Genomic DNA, 16,799 nt, shown 5'->3' with positions numbered 1-16,799 from the left:
CAGTTTCTGGCCCCTTGCTCCAGGAAGGACTTTGAAAGGCTGGAGCAGGTCCACAGAAGGACAGCCCTGGAGAACAGGGCTGGTGAGGAGCAGCTGAGGGAGCTGGGGTTGTGCAGCCTGGAGAGAAGGGAGGCTGAGGGGAGACCTCATTGCTCTCTACAGCTCCCTGAAAGGAGGCTGGAGTGAGGTTGGTCTCATCTCTCTAGTATCAGGTGATAGGATGAGAGGAAATGGCCTGAAATTGTGCCAGGGGAGGTTTAGGTTGGAGATGAGGAAAAATTTCTTTGCTGCAGGAGTGGTCAGGGGTTGGAAGAGGCTGCCCAGGGGGATGGTGGAGTCCCCATGTCTGGAGGTGTTCAGAAGACTTGTGGATGTAGCACTTGAGGATAAGGTTTCATGGGCATGGTGGTGTTGGATTGCCAGTTGGACTCAGTGGTACTGAAGGTCTCTCCCAGCCCAAGCAGCTGCAGGAACACCTGCAGACATGCAGATAGAGAGTATTCATGCCTTGCAGGTCTGTGTAGACCACACTGCCTACACATTGCTGACCCAGCCCTGCACCCAACATGCTCTGTGTGCTGCTGGGGTCACAGCCAGCCATGATGGACCACTCAGCCTGGGCACAGGATGGCTGCTGAGCATGCAGGACAGCTGGTATCACCCCCTGCTTGCCCAAGTAGCTCATTACATTGGGAGCATGACATAGATCTTATGACTCTGGAGTTGTCCCCACAGCATGGCTTAGGTGAGGGACCACACCAGGGTTTTGGGGTGGGCTGAAGCCTGCACTGGCAGATTTCTCTGGTGTAACATGGAGAAGACAAAACTTGGTGTGTTTTGGGTCCTCTCCCCACCACGGGGGGGCTCTGGTGGGGCTCTAAATGCTTTCAGTATCACAGTGTTGCTGAGGTTGAGAGAGACCTCAAAGATAGGGTCCAACCTGTCACCACAGACACCATGACTAGACCATGGCACCAAGTGCCACATCCAATCCCCTCTTGAACACCTCCAGGGATGGGGACTCCACCACGAGTCATTTGTCGTTGGAACGTGAGGCAGCCAGCAGCAGAACAAGAGGACACAGTCTCAGGCTGCACCAGGGGAGGTTTAGGTTGGATGTTAGGAAGAAGTTCTATACAGAGAGAGTGACTGACCATTGGAACGGGTTGCCCGGGGAGGTGGTGGAGTCATCGACCCTGGAGGCGTTCAAGGGGAGATTGGATGTGGCACTTGGTGCCATGGTCTAGTCATGGGGTCTGTGTTGATAGGTTGGACTCGATGATCCTCGAGGTCCTTTCCAACCTAAGTGATACTGTGATACCTCCCTGGGCAGCACATTCCAATGGCCAATGACTCTCTCAGTGAAGAACTTTCTCCTCCCCTCCAGCCTAAACCTCCCCTGGCACAGCTTGAGACTGTGTCCTCTTGTTCTGGTGCTGCTTGCCTGGGAGAAGAGACCAACCCCCTCCTGGCTACAACCTCCCTTCAGTTATCTGTAGACAGCAATGAGGTCACCCCTGAGCCTCCTCTTCTCCAGGCTAAGCAACCCCAGCTCCCTCAGCCTCTCCTCCCAGGGCTGTGATCCAGACCCCTCCCCAGCTTTGTTGCCCTTCTCTGGACACCTTACAAGTCTCTCAATGTCCTTCTTGAACTGAGGAGCCCAGAACTGGACACAGTACTCCAGGTGTGGCCTAACCAATGCAGAGCACAGGGCACAATGACCTCCCTGCTCCTGCTGGCCACACTCTTCCTGATGCAGGCCAGAGTTGGTGCCAGTCCAAAGCAGTGTGGGCTCTCGGGGAGGCAGCACCAGTGGCATTAATCATTTAGAAAAAGCTTAATAATGTAATTTTTTTTGTTGTTATTTTAATTGCTTTTTCAAGCCTACCCCCTCTTCCTTTCTCAACCTCCCCCCCCCCCCCCCCCCCCCCCCCATTCTCCCAGTGGCATTCATCCCACATTCTGAATTCAGTCTGTCTCCACGCCTGGAACCTCCATCCGCCAGCGTCCCACTGTCAATCAATCTGATTTCCCAACTGTCAGAGTGCAGGATTGTAAATAACAGCTCCTGGGGGGGGGGGAGGGAGGGAGGGCTGAGCCAGGGGGGGTGGAGGCACAGGGGAGGGAAGAGGGGAGAGAGAAGGAGGAGAAGGGGGGCCGTGCGTGCGCGGGGGGTTGTTGCGGTCATTCAGGATCAATGAAGCTTCTGGAGCTGGCTGCATGCCAGGCTTCTAAATTACAGCCAGGGTGGCAATAAGCAGCGACCTGGGCTTTTCAGATAATTAATTTATAAACATGGAAGGTGCACAGGCCCTGGCTTGCTTGCAGAATTCTCCAGGCTTTCCTCTCTCTTTTTTTGGTGTGGTATCTTTTTGTTCCGATGGGGTTTGGAGTTTCGCTCGCTCTCTGTGTGCCCTCCTGCAACTCCCCCGGCGTTGGCACGCTGGTGTCCTCCCCCCCAACCCTCTCAGGAGCGTGGGGATGGGGGTTGTGTGGGCATGGATGGGGCTGGGAGTGTTCAGGTACCAATATGCTCCCTGCTGCCAGCAAGAATAGAATAGAATAGACCAGGTTGGAAGAGATCTTCAAGATCAGCGCATCCAACCCATCAACCAATCCAACCCACCCAAACAGCTCCACCATGGCACCAAGCACCCCATCAAGTCTCCTCCTGAACACCTCCAGTGATGGTGACTCCACCACCTCCCCAGGCAGCCCATTCCAATGGGCAATCACTCTCTCTGTATAGAACTTCTTCCTAACATCCAACCTAAACCTCCCCTGGTGCAGCCTGAGACTGTGTCCTCTTGTTCTGGTGCTGGCTGCCTGGGAGAAGAGACCAACATCCACCTGGCTACAACCTCCCTTCAGGTAGTTGTAGAGAGCAAGAAGGTCACCCTGAGTCTCCTCCTCTCCAGGCTAAGCAACCCCAGCTCCCTCAGTCTCTCCTCACAGGGCTGTGCTCCAGACCCCTCCCCAGCTTTGTTGCCCTTCTCTGGACACCTTCCAGCAAGTCAACCTCCTTCCTAAACTGAGGGGCCCAGAACTGGATACTGGCCTAACCAGTGCAGTGTACAGGGGCAGAATGACCTCCCTGCTCCTGCTGGCCACATTGCTCCTGATGCAGGCCAGGATGCCATTGGCCCTCTTGGCCACCTGGGCACACTGAAGGCTCATGTTCAGCCTACCATCGATCAGCACCCCCAGGTCCCTCTCTGCCTGGCTGCTCTCCAGCCACTCTGACCCTGGCCTGTAGCACTGCCTGGGGTTGTTGTAGCACCTGTGGAAGCAGTTTCACTCCAACTCGCAGCCCTGACCATCACTAAAATACCTGATCAAGTGATTCATGCAGTCACAGAATGGGCTGGGGTGGAAGGGGCCTTCAAGATCATCCAGTTCCAAGCCCCTGCCATGGGCAGGAGCACCTCCTAGCAGCCCAGGTTGCTCAAGGCCTCGTCCAACCTAGCCTTGAGCACCCTAGGAAGGGAGCATCCACAGCCTCCCTGGGCAACCTCTTCTGCTGTCTCCCCACCCTCACTGTAAAGAATTTCTTCCTGATTTCCAGGCTCAAATCTTTCCTCTTCCAGCTCAAAGCTATTTTGCCTCATTCTATCACTGCAAGCACTTGTTCAAAGTCCCTTCCCAGCTTTCTTGTAGCCCCTTTTCAGGTACTGGAAGGTCACTATGAGGTCTCCCTGGAGCCTTCTTTTCTCCAGGCTGAACAGCCCCAAGTGATGGGGCAAGGCTGAGCACCTCTTGGGGCTGATGGGGATGGCTGAGCTTTCCAGAACTGAAGGAGAACAGCACAGTGATAGAAAGAAAGGCAAGGAGATGGGCATGGAACATTCCCAGGGTCATGCCACAGTCTTATATTAACTTAGCTTTATGAATCAGGACTAGTACATGGACATGGAGTGCTCTGAAATCTCAGTATGCAGATTGATCCCGACCAGAGTGTGTTCATGAAGACAAATCTTCCTCTCTCTCCTCCTCTCCCCAGCTGTGTTTTGCTTTCCTTTTGCAGAGAGGAGCAGAGTGAGTGTGCGAGGGAGGTTTCCTCTCAGCATGCATCTGTGTGTGTGTTGTTTCCTGTGCCTCCTGTGAGTGGCAGCTGAGGTTTTGTTGTGGGGTGGAAGCAAGTTGTGTGTAGGATCTTTTAGAATAGAAACGAAGGGTCTCCTGATGCTTAACTGCAAGCACTCTGAAAGAGCCTTTGTCAGCACAGCTGGTGTGAGTGTCACAGAGTGCCAGGTTGGAAGGGACCTCCAGGATCTTCTGGCCCAACCTTTCTAGGTCAGGGTGGAGTTGCAAGGAGCAGGCACAGCCCCCTGGCAAGCTGGGTCTTAAAACTGCCCAGTGTAGGGGAATCCACTGCTTCCCTTGGGAGGTGATTCCAGAGTCTCACTGTTCTCCAATTGGAATCTCCCCAGGAGCAACTTGTACTCCCCCTGCCCCCCATCTTGCACAGACCAGGGCTGCACCATCCCCTCCACCCTTGGTGATTGGGAAAACATTGCCCTTGGCACTCTGCAGCTCTACTGCTGCCTGGTCACTGGTGGCAGGGATGGGTGCACCCCAACCAGGTGAGGTGGGGGAAAGCAGATGCTCCTCAACCAAAGTGGGTAGGGACCACCCAGGGAAGCAGCCTCCATCCTCTGCCGTGGGTGATGCTGGGGCAGGGAAGGCTTCGCAGCAGGTGATGCTGGGCAATGATTTTGGCGAGGAGGAGGCAGCTGCCCCGCCACAGGGAGCCGGGTGCTTAGCGAACTCCGCGACCCCCGCGGTCGGGCCGGTTGAAAGCAGCGGAGCTCAAGGGGGGGACTGGCGCCCGGGACCGGCTGCTCGGGGGCGGGTCGCGGCGGGGGACGCGGCCGCGGCTCTCCGGGTTGGGGCAGATCTGCTCCCCGCGGGGCTCGGCGAGTCAGGTGCTGGGCGGGGAAGGGGGGGAACGGGCCAGGAGTTGCCGTTCCCGGTGCCCCGCACCCGCGGAGAGGCAGAGGGGCAGCTCGGGAAAGCCTCCTTCTCTTTTTGCCTCCCCTTCCTCCCCCCCAGTCCATCCTTCCCTCCCTTTCTTCCCTCCTTCCCTCCCTCTTTCCCTCCCTCCGACAGGAAGGCAATTAAACAGCAATCCACCCCCTCCCTTAGTTGCACAATTTCCTCCGCTGCCAAACTCCCTCGGCGGTGGCGGCAGATCCCGCTCCGAGCCCCGCTCCGCCGGGTGAGCACCGGGCGCAGCTCGGAGCCGCAGGACCGGCCGCGCTCCCGCCCCCCGCCGCCTTCCCCCCGTGCTTGACAGCTTGTCCGCACCGCCGAGACTGGCGAGGGGGAGGGGGGTTAAGGAGCCAAGCTGTCGCCTGAGGGGCTTGCGGGGAGGGACGGGACGGGAGCAGCCCCGGCAGCAGCGCTGTCGCCCGCGGGGAGCCTGCAGCAGCCCTGGAGCATCCCGCGGGGAGCCGAAGCACGGCCGGGGGTGGGTGCCTGTGCGGGTCTGCAATCCGGGGGACAAGGATGTGTGCGTGCTAGGGGTGCGTTGGCCGTCGTGGCTGGCAGCGGCAGCTCATCTCTTTCCTTCTCCCCAGATCTCCTGCGGGCACGACAGGAGGTGGCAGCGGCGGCGGCGGCGCGGAACCCCGGCGCGATGGAAGCGCACATCCCCTCGGCCAGCAACTCTTCCAGCCAGCGGAGGAAGCAGGGCCTCCCCCAGCACAGGGACACCCACTTCCCCGAGAGGTACCGAGGGGCCAAGGGCCGCCCCCCCCGCCCCGGCTCACCCACGCCCCGGGGCGGGGTTTGCTCCATTGCATGGGCAGGGGGGATCCTGCCAGCCTTGCCTTGGGCTGGTGGGTAACCTGCAGAGGCAGCCTGGAAAGGCTTGTGAGTGGGTGGGGTAGGGGTCTAGGAGGAGAGGGTGGCAGTGCACGTGGAGGTGGGCAGGCTTAGTTAGCCCTCATAAAGCATTAAGGTCTCTCTTGGGCATTATGCAGGTTCAAAAGAGTGGCCCTGGGCGTGCTGGGATGTCCTGTGCAAAGCAGGGTGATGTGGGCTTGTGCAAATCCAGGTTAGTGACTGGCTGCTGGGAATGATCCTAATCCTGCCACGGGTCTCCAGAGCAGATGCTAGGCATTAATCTGTTCTTGGGTGCAGAACACATTAAAATGTCTTTTAGGTTGGCATTTTACACCACTCCCAGACAAAGAGTGCTTTGGGATAGAGAAAGAAACGTTCTGGGGTGGAATAGAAGGAGAAGAAAATGCTTTGGGATGGAATAGGAAGAGAAGGAAATGTTTTGGGATGGAATAGAAAGAAAAGGAGATGCTCTAGGGTGGAGTAGAAAGAGAAGGAATATTCTTTCTTGAGGAAGAAGAGGCACAGCCTGCCTGTCCCATTGGCAGAGGGCTGCTGGAAAGCTGCTTTTCACACACGTATTCTGCCCCCCCAGGAAATTCTAGCTCATTTATCTTGGCCTGTGCCATAAGTCATTCCCTCTGCAAGTGAAAACTTCAGAAGGAAATGAAATTAAAGCTCCTGTGTTTCTGACAGGGGTAGCAGAGGTGGGAGAGGGCCTGGCAGCCCCAAGGACACAAAGGCTTCGAGTGTCATGGGACAAGGCATGAAAGGTTCCAGTCTCCAGGCTGTCTGCCTTTCATCTTTGAGGTGGGGATAGGCAGCAGGCTGCAATGTAGCATGTGTGGAGTTCAAAGTCATGGCCATCATTTCTAGCCCTGGGGATGCTGCTTTGCCTTCTTTCTGCCCAGGGGGTTTGCAGTGTGCAGGGGCTGGGCAGACTTTCTCCCCTCAGCGTACTTTGGCTAACCCACCAAAGAAAATCCAACCCAGTCCACGTGGACTGGAGGCAGACCCGTGAGGAATGCAGAGATAGAGGAGTTTCAGTGCAGCCAGGCATCAGGAACCTTTCTCCAGCTATGTGTGGCCTGGAGAAGCGCCAGGCCAGCCTGAGGCCTGGCTGAAAAGGCACTTTCAGGAGGGTGGAGGTTGCTTGTTACGGGGAGGTGCTGCACGTAGGAGGGGCAAAGGGAAAAGGAATTGGATGTGTGTCAGATCCAGAGGTGCTTGCCACTGCCAGGCAGGTGTCCTAGCTGGTGGAGTTGGGCTTGGCCAGGAAGTGTTAAATCATTTGGGAAGAAGGTTCATTTCTCCTTCCCACTCTCCCTGTTAGCCTTGGGTTTTGCACTTGGCTGCCATGGCCTTTGTCAAGGGGCTAAATCAAAGCAGCCTCTGTGCACCTTTGTGCTGAAGGTACAGAAGCTTTGGAAGGTTCAGGTGGGCCAAACAGAGGAGGAGGCAATAGGAGGAAGCTGACTCATGAATGTAGGCAAACTGTAGGTAGATTTATGGCATCTCCTTGGCCAGGAGCAGAAGCAATAATGTATGATACAGGGGGATGCTCACTGGTTGGTGTGGTGTTGAAACTCCATTCCAGCTTCCTGTCAGGAGGTCTGTGGGGATCAGGTCAGCTCTGGGGTGCAGCAGCATTGTGGGCAGGAATAATTAACCACCTCAGACTCCAGCCTTGATGTCTGGCAAAGCAAGGAGGGGAAGAACCCACACTGGTCACCCATCAGGGCAGTGCTGGTGTTCTTGCAGGGACCTTTGCCTGCTGGTGGGAACTGTCTGCAGTTTTCCCTTTCCCAGATGTGGGTGATGAGTCTGAGCTGGGGAGCACTGGAGAGGATGAGAGATGTTCAGACTTGAGTCACCCAGTGAGCATCCAATCCACCTTTGCTGCTCAGCAACAAGCTGGTGGCTTTAATGATGCTAAGCACAAGGCAGGCAGGTTGAAGTGGCTCTGAAGGAGATGCTACCTGTGCACACAGACACACACTCAGGGTGGATTTGCTTGCTCCAAGGTGCTTTTAGGAGAGCAGTGGTTCCTTCAGCCCTTTGCTCCAGCTTCCTTATCTGTGGAACAGAGTTACTAAAGCTGGTGTGTCTTGGCCAAAAGCAGACTCAAGCTGCAGGCTTGAGACTCCATTTGGTGTCATGATTTGGGTTTTTTTGGATCATTCTCTAGACTGATTCAGACTTGGATCTTGGAGTGCCAGGCCCTGGTGGTTTGTTTGAAAAGGTTTTCAGCTTCAGTGTTATAAAAAGACTTGGAAGAGGAAAGGGTACAACTCGGAGGTGTCATTGTAACTACTCCAGCTTGGAGTGCTTCCCATCTCCAAACTGCTGTGTCTCCTGCAAAAATGGCAGGTGGCTGTGCCCTGCAGAGATGCAGAGCTGCTTGGATCCTGTCTCCAGAGTTTGCTGCCAGTGTTGGCTTGGTTTTGCTGGGGTCGTTTAGCCTGGCATCCACGCAGCTCATCTCCTGGTAGGTGCTGCAGAACTTGCTGCTGCTCTTGAACAGAGCAGACTTTCTCACAGAGCAGGATAGCGTGTGTGAAGCTCTGGGGAACATTTCTGTTCACCTCCCTTTAAAGGAAAACTTTTCCCTGCGATGGAAGGCTCTGCAGAGGTGCTCAGGCCAGGCTGGGTGAGCTGCCTCAGTGTGTGCTCAGTGAGGTGAAGCTCAGGAGCCAATGATGCAGCAGTTGTGTGTTAGGGTTGGTGGGAGGCTGCTCACATGCGAGCAGTGTGGCAGAGGGGACTGTGTGGAGGACCTGCTCCTCTCCCACAGGAGGAGGAGGAAGAGAAGGCAAATTTTAGTCAGAGGAAGGGCAAGTGTTGAGGAGATACTTTAGTGAGAGCATTCAGCTGCCTTTGGTGCTGTCTGTAAGAAGCATTAGGGACATCATTCATCTTCCAGGACCTCAGACAATTATGGAGTGAAGGCAGGAGGGATGCCAGGGAGCAAGAAATACTGCCTGGGTGAGATGCCATCAGCAGCATCCTGGCCTGCTGAGTTCCTGGGAAGCTGAGCCCTTGGGCCAGAGTGTTCTTAGAGTCTCAGAGATGCACTTTCCTTGCAGAAAGCTGACAAACACTGTGCAGAGATGTACCTGAAATACCCAGCATGGAGTTTTGGCTTGTGTTCTTTGCATCTGCTGTTGCTGCCATTCTTCTCTCTCACCACCTGAGTCCTTCCCCTGCATTGTTCCTCCTTTTCACTCCTGTGCTCCAGGGGCATATTCTCCTGTCCTCTTTGCACACATTCTCTCTCCTGCTCCTACCTACCTGCATCCCCCTCTCTGCTCTGAATGCTGTATCCATCTATCTCTGATTTGTGTGCTGGGAAGATCCCCAGATCCCAGCAGGCTGAGTGTTCTGCAGAGCAAAGGCCAAAGAGCTTGACCTGATTTAACTAATTTGGTTTTAGCACCAGTCTGGATTTCGAGGGAGTGATTTCCCCTGACAGCACAAAGCAGCCCCATGCTGTGGCCAGTCCTCCCCTTCCGAGGGCAGCCCCAGTACCTGTCTCTTTTCTGCCTGGAAATCCCCAACTCCATTTACAGCAAGCCCTTTTCCCTTTATTTATCCTCCCTCCTTGGCACAGGCAGTGCCTGTGGATGGCAAAACCAGCGAGGGGCTGTGTGCTGCTTGCCTGTTACCTCGGGTTTCAAGTGTCTCTTCCTATCAAATGCAAAGCAGAAGCAAGCAGAGCTTTCATGCATTCTTCTCCACCCCCCCCCCCCCCCCCCCACTCCCCACCCCCCTTTCCTCCCCTCTTCCATCCGTTCTAAATTTATTTCCATGCCTTGCCGGTTTCAATCTGCATTTCCTGACCCTCTCACATCTCCAGTCACAGCCTGTGCTTCCAGCTTGCCTTTGGAGCTTGGAGGGAGTCAAGGGGAGGAGGGGGTGGGGGGAGCAGGCCAGGCAGTGCTGCCGGGCTTCAGGGAGGATATGATGGGGTTAAAGTGAAAGGCTTGGTTTTAACAGTATAATGTGTAACCCCATAATGACTTTAAATATTGATTATTTGAAGGCCATTAGTGCTTATTGTTAAAGAAAAGTCGATACTTTTTAAGCCTTGAGAACCATTTGTCTCCTGTTAAAGGACATATCAAATTTAGCAGCATGCAGTGCAAATCCCCTAATACCCTGCTCAGGAGCCTCCAGCTGGCATGTTAGGGGGAGAGGAACACACACACACACACACACACACAAAAAAGGGGGTGAGGAGGGGAGGAATATGGAGTAACATAGAGCTGCTCCCTGCAAGGTAAGGACAAGGCTTATGGATGTAATTGCCAAGGGCTAAATTCACATTCTCAGAGTATAGGACTGTAATTTAGCCCTTACTCTGAGAGGAGGAAGAAGAGGAGGAAGGAAATTAATGGGGAGGGAGGGGAGGGGGGCTGCTGAAGGCTGATACATGACCCAGGAAGGGATGTGAGGATTTGTGTTGTGGGGCAAGGCTGCCTAAAAGCCCTGTAGCCTTGGTTAAAGTCCCTGGGGCTCTTTACTCTCCGGGGTTGCCAGTTCCTTCCCAAGCTTGCTTGGAAGCAATTGGCTGTGTCTGTACCAGGCAGCCTGGGAGGGCTTCCCAGCCCTGTGCCAGGACACGACTTGGTCGTGCTCCCTCCCTCCTGTGCCAGGTTTCCATGCCAGGCCTCAGGCAGATGGGCTGGAAGGGAGCAGGGGCAGGCTCCAACAGGTTCTGTGCCCGGCCGGCAGGAAGCATCTGTCCTTCGTGCTGTGCTGCTCCTCCTCGGGGGCTCTGCAGCATGGGCCAGGGAGTGTCAAGTCTGCCTGCAGGGAGCAGAGTCCCTTGTCCCTGAATACTGATGAGCAGAGCTGCTTGCTTTCTGAGAGATCTACTGCTGAGGACCAGTGCTGAGCACTGGGGCTGGCAGGAGAGGTGCAGTGACTCATCCATCCTCCCATGGCTTCAGGTTACAGGCTCCGTGGCTGTACCAGGGCCAGCTGTGGGACCTTTGGTGCTGTTGGGCAGCTTTGCCCTGTGTGTGTGTGTGTGGTGGAGAGCTCCAGAGCTGCTGAGACCACAGCTCCATGTGGTCTGCTGTGCCAGGCAGGCATGGTGACAGCAGGTGTGGCTGTGTCCCCCTGAATTCTCTAAAGCCTTGGTCTCATCCCTAGCATCTGCTCTGTGTGTAGCATAAAGCTGACCTCTCACATTCAAAGCCACTCTTGATGTGTTTCTTACAACCACCTCAGCCCCTTCAGAGCCACCACAAGCTGTTGTGCACAGCCATGTGCCTGGCAGTGTGGGCAGATCCTGCAGTGATGGCTTTTGCCCCACCATCACCCCCTGCCCAGCCAGGGCTCCCCTCACTGCCCAGACCAAAGTGTGGGTTGATCCCTGACCCCTAAAGGCTGGGAAGCTGCACAGCTCTGAGGAGAGGACAGAAAGGATGAACTTGCAGGGTCTTGAGCAGATGTGAATTCCTCAGGGATCAAAGTTAGGCTCTGTAGTGCAACATGAAAGCATAAAAATAGCCTCTGATTAGCATCAGGCTGCCACCAAAGGGAGAACCTTTCATCTCCTGGTGCCCAGGCCCCATCAAACACAATGTTTTCTGGGCACAGATTGTCTCTTCTTGGCTAAAATCAAGAAACTTCTTCTGTTTTTAGCATTTCTTTCATTTCCCAGAGTCCAGGCCCCATCAAACAGTGTGTTTTCTGGGCACAAATTGTCTCCTCTCAGTTAAAATCAAGAAGCTCCTTTTGTTTTTAGCATTTCCTTCTGAGCAATCTGCATGCAGCCAGCACCTTGGGGGGGCTTCTGTGCATTGTTCTCCCTCCCCCAGGAGAGGAGGAAGGGGCAGGGGCACTGCTTAGTCTGAAATTGTACCAAGGGAGGTTTTAGGTTGGAGGTCAGGAAACATTTCTTTGCTGCATACCTATGGAATGGTTAAAGATGAGTTGATTTCTGAGGGGGGAGGGGGATGAAGGGGCATTGCTCAGCCTAGCCATGGAATGGTCAGAACTGGCTGGATGGTTTGGGGAGTGAAGGGGCATGGGCACTGCTCAGCCTAGCCATGGAATGATCAGACCTGGCTGGATGTTCTGGGGAGTGAAGGGGCATGGGCACTGCTCAGCCTAGCCATGGAATGATCAGACCTGGCTGGATGTTTTGGGGAGTGAAGGGGCATGGGCACTGTTCAGCCTAGCCATGGAATGATCAGAACTGGCTGGATGGTTTGGGGAGTGAAGGGGAATGGGCACTGCTCAGCCTGACCATGGAATGATCAAACCTGGCTGGATGTTTTGGGGAGTGAAGGGGCATGGGCAGTGCTCAGCCTAGCCATGGAATGATCAGAACTGGCTGGATGTTTTGGGGAGTGAAAGGGCATGGGCACTGTTCAGCCTAGCCATGGAATGATCAGAACTGGTTGGATGGTTTGGGGAGTGAAGGGGAATGGGCACTGCTCAGCTTAGCCATGGAATGATCAGAACTGGCTGGATGTTTTTAGGGAGGAAGGGTCATGGGCACTGATTAGATTAACTAGGGAATGGTTAAAGCTGATTTGACTATTAAGAGATGAAGGGACATGGGCATTGTTCAGCCTGGCCATGGAATGATCAAACCTGGCTGGATGTTCTGGGGAGTGAAGGGGCATGGGCAGTGTTCAGCCTAGCCATGGAATGATCAGAACTGGCTGGATGTTTTGGGGAATGAAGGGGCATGGGCACTGTTCAGCCTGACCACAGAATGATCAGAACTGGCTGGATGTTTCTGGGAGTGAAGGAGCATGGGCAGTGCTCAGCCTGGCCATGGAATGATCAGAACTGGCTGGATGTTTTGGGGAGTGAAGGGGCATGGGCAGTGCTCAGCCTGACCATGGAATGATCAGAACTGGCTGGATGTTTTGGGAGTGAAGGAGCATGGGCACTGCTTAGATTACCTAGGGAATGGTTAAAGATGATTTGAATATTGAGGGATGAAGGGGCATAGGCACTGCTCAGCCTGGCCATGGAATGATCAGAACTGGCTGGATGTTTTGGGGAGTGAAGGGGCATGAGCACTGCTCAGCATAGCCATGGAATGATCAGACCTGGCTGGATGTTTTGGGGAGTGAAGGGGCATGGGCAGTGCTCAGCCTAGCCATGGAATGATCAGAACTGGCTGGATGTTTTGGGGAGTGAAGGGGCATGGGCACTGCTCAGCCTAGCCATGGAATGATCAGAACTGGCTGGATGTTTTGGGGAGTGAAGGGGCATGGGCACCGCTCAGCCTAGCCACTGAAGGGTTAAAAAACCCCTCCTCGATTCCCTAAATTGCTCCTTCTAAAGCGAGCAGCACGTCTGCCAGGCTCGTCTCCCCATGATTACAGCTAATTACGATCGAACGGACACCTCCTCGCCCCCGTCACGCCGCTTTAATTGTCCGTTATTCATCTGCAGGCTGTCCTGGGTGGCAAAGCACTTGGCAGCCCAGCGACCGAAGCCTCAGCTAATTGTGAGGCCTCGGGGATTAGGGCAGGTGATTACACACTTCATGGTGTAATTACATAAGCATCGCTTGGCTGCTGCCCCGGCTCGGAGCCGAAGGTCAGGAGCTGCGTTACCTGAGATTAATTGGAGCTGCCAGTGAAGTGCGAGGCGCTGGCGGAGCGGTTATACGATTAGCATTAACATTTCAACAGCGACCCATCGATCGGTGGCTCTCCTCCAGACACAGCCGAGCTGTGCAATTAGTTTAGAGGAGAGCTAGGGGAGGAGGGAAAAGGGAGAAGAGAGGTGGAGGCAAGCGGGCAGCAGGGGAAGGGGAGAAAGGGGAGCAGAGCGGAGCCAGGCGGGGGGAGGGTGGGGGAAGGCAATAGGCGAAAGGGTAGGGAGAAGGGAGGGGGATCAGGGAACGGCTTGAGTTGGAAGGGATCTTAGAGATTCATAGATTCATACAATCAGAGGAAACAGGAGACTTCACAGATCATCTGGTCCAGCCCTCGACCCAACCCCATAGGTATTCATAGAATGGTTTGGGTTGGAAGGGATCATCCAGTTCCAACTCCCCTGCCACGGGCACCTCCCACTCAAAGCCTCATCCAGCCTGGGCTTAAACGTGTCCAGGAATGGGGTATCCACATCCCCATTCCAGTGTCTCACCACCCTCATAGTCCAGAACTTCTTCCTCATGTCCAGTCTAAGTCTGCCCTGCTCTAGTTTCAAACCATTGCCCCTTCTCCTCTCACCACAGGCCCTCTCTAGCTCTCCTTGGAGCCTCCTTCAGGGACTGGAAGGCCACTAAAAGCTCTCCCTGGAGCCTTCCTCCTCTCCAACCTGTGCAGTTGCTCTGTTGGTTGCAAATTCACACACACCTCCTTGCTCCCTTTCTCTTGCTCTCCAGGCTCTCCTGAAGCAGATTTTTATGGGGGAGATACTGTAAAATGAAAATAGATGGCAGAGCACTTGGCTTTGCCTCTAGATGCTCTGGTGAAGGTAATAATGTTGTAAGTGGCCATCAAAAGGAATTAAGAGACGTGCAGCCGGAAAGCAGAGATTTGCTTGCAGGCTCCCAGGGCAGATTTGACTAATGGAAGAGACCTTTGCTCTTTCTCCCTTCCTGCTTTGCTTTGGTTTGGGGTTTTTTTTTTGCCTCCCACATTTCTTGTTTTTTCCCTCCCTACCCCCCTCAAGCAAGCACTGCCTGCTTCTGGCCTTGTCCTCTCCTCTACCCCTCAAACCTGCCTCCTGGATGTGGTGCCTGGGGATGGGGATCACAGTATCGCTAAGGTTGGAGGAGACCCCGAGGATCATTGAGTCCAAGCTGTCACCACAGACCTCATGACTAGACCATGGCACCAAGTGCCACATCCAAGCTCCTCCTGAACACCTCCAGGGATGGGGACTCCACCACCTCCCTGGGCAGCACATTCCAATGACTAATGACTCTCTCAGTGAAGAACTTTCTCCTCCCCTCCAGCCTAAACTTCCCCTGGCACAGCTTGAGACTGTGTCCTCTTGTTCTGGTGCTGCTTGCCTGGGAGAAGAGACCAACCCCCACCTGGCTACAACCACCTTTCAGGTAGCTGTAGAGGGCAGTGAGGTCACCCCTGAGCCTCCTCTTCTCCAGGCTAAGCAACCCCAGCTCCCTCAGCCTCTCCTCACAGGGCTGTGCTCAAGGCCTCTCCCCAGCCTCGTTGCCCTTCTCTGGACACCTTCAAGTGTCTGGATGAGGGGATGAAGTTTGTAGAGCAGGGTTATTGGTTGCACTTGGTGATCCTGAGGGGGTTTTTCCCAACCTGAATGTTTCTGTGATTCCAGCTTGTTTGCCCCCCTTGCAGATGCTGTGCCCATTCTGGCCAGCATCAGCCACCCCTTCCCCAGCAGTGCTGCTTTCCACTCATCACATGGCACTTGCTCTCACATCCCTTTCCCCATCCCCTCTCTCTGTGTCTTTCTCTGCCTCACATAGAGTTTTTTCTCTCCAGAATTAAAGACCACCCTAGCTAGGACAGCTGTTTTTGCAAGTCAAGGCAGGCTGTTGATGCCTTCAGATCTTCTCACATCCACTCTCCAGCTCCCAAAACACAGAATGCCCTTTCCAGTTGTAAGGGAGTAGAGATGGAAACCTGAGCTTGCTAAGGGGGTCAGGCAGATGCAGCATCTTCACCTTTGCCTTTCCTAGCCCTGGGCATCCAAGCCCTATCTGAGCAGCCCAGCTGAAAAGCCACAGCAGCAAGGCTGGGACCTATTGGATTGCTGGCTGCTTTCTTCCCCTTCTGGTTCTGCTGCTTTTCTTTTTGCTGTTCTGCATGTGGGTGAATCTTTCCATCTGGGAGCAGCCAGATCACCTGCAGAGAAGATGTTCTTCCTGAGCCAGAGCCCTCTGGGCATTGTGGATGGTGCCTCCAGGTTTTTAATCTGAATGTGTTGTTCTGATTTCTGCAGGGAGATATCCCACCCACCGCCTCTGCTTTCCCCCCAGAATGCACCCCACATTGCCCTGGGGCCCCACTTGAGACCTCCCTTCCTTGGGGTGCCTTCAGCTCTGTGCCAGACACCAGGTGAGTGCATAATAGATGTTTGCAGTTAACCAGGGGCTGTGGGTAGAGTGGAGGAGCAGGCTGTGACAAGCTGCCCTTCAACCAGACAGCCCAGGCACAGCTCTGTGCTTCCCTGTTGTGCTGCCTTCACCCCTGCTCTGCAGCAGCAGGGGCAGGTTGCCTTGGCTGCTCCCTCTGGAATCCCACCAGCCTCCCTCACTGCATGTTTCAGCTTTGGGAGTGAGGGGATAGCTTGGCCTTAGGGCAGAAAGGCAGCTCTGGGCTGCCCCTCCCTACTCAGCCCTCTGGGGAGCTGGCCCTGAGCCAGCAAAGGGTCAATGCTGAGATGATAACCTCCTGCTGTGGTCCTCCCTGTCCCCAGGTTATGGGTTCCTGCAGCCAGCACAGGCAGAGATGTTTGCACGGCAGCAAGAGATGCTCCGGAAGCAGAACCTGGCAAGGTAAAGAGTGCAGAGGGCTTCTCTGCCTGGCCTTGGGGGGAGGAGGTTCCCCTTCCCTTTCCCTGGCAGCAGTGGGATGCTGTGTTGGATGAGCTGTGCATCATAGCACAGCTGGTGTGCAAATGAGACCAGTGGAAACAACGTGCAGGTTTGACCTGGACAGGCTGGAGAATAGGCAGCTGGGTGGGGGAGAACCTCATGAGGTTCAACAAGGGGAAGTGTGGAGTCTTGCATGCAGGAAGGAACAACCTCCTGCAGGAGTACTGCAGGGGAGGGAGTGACCTGCTGGAAAGTGTGGAGATGGACCTGGGAGTGCTGGTGGGCAAGTTCACCATCAGCCAGGGAAGTGCTGCTGTGGCCAAGAAGAGTGGGGTGCATTGAGAAGAGTGTGGGGGCAGTAAGGTGAGGGAGGTTCTGCTTCCTCTCTGCTCTGCCCTAGGGAGGCTGCACCTGGAGTATTGTGTCGAAGTTTTGGGCTCCCCAGTTC

General features: G+C 54.9%; 1 protein-coding gene across 7 annotated transcripts in view; it reads left to right on the top strand.

Annotated features, from left to right (window-relative positions):
• The window catches only part of SAMD11 (sterile alpha motif domain containing 11), a 158,919-nt gene that overhangs the window by 119,430 nt on the left and 22,690 nt on the right, over positions 1-16,799 (top strand). For all 7 annotated transcript variants that reach the window (XM_068158313.1, XM_068158311.1, XM_068158310.1 and 4 more), the window contains 3 exons: positions 5,580-5,730; positions 15,757-15,872; positions 16,234-16,312. In XM_068158313.1, the coding sequence (XP_068014414.1) occupies positions 5,580-5,730; positions 15,757-15,872; positions 16,234-16,312 (346 nt within the window). The remainder of the gene's footprint in view (positions 1-5,579; positions 5,731-15,756; positions 15,873-16,233; positions 16,313-16,799) is intronic.

Source organism: Melanerpes formicivorus, unplaced genomic scaffold (genome assembly GCF_026170545.1).
Source record: "Melanerpes formicivorus ecotype bairdi unplaced genomic scaffold, bMelFor1.0.p_v2 SCAF_39, whole genome shotgun sequence".
Taxonomy (NCBI): domain Eukaryota; kingdom Metazoa; phylum Chordata; class Aves; order Piciformes; family Picidae; genus Melanerpes; species Melanerpes formicivorus.
Note: the sequence above shows the minus strand (reverse complement) of the source record. Positions and strands in the feature narration are given on the sequence as shown.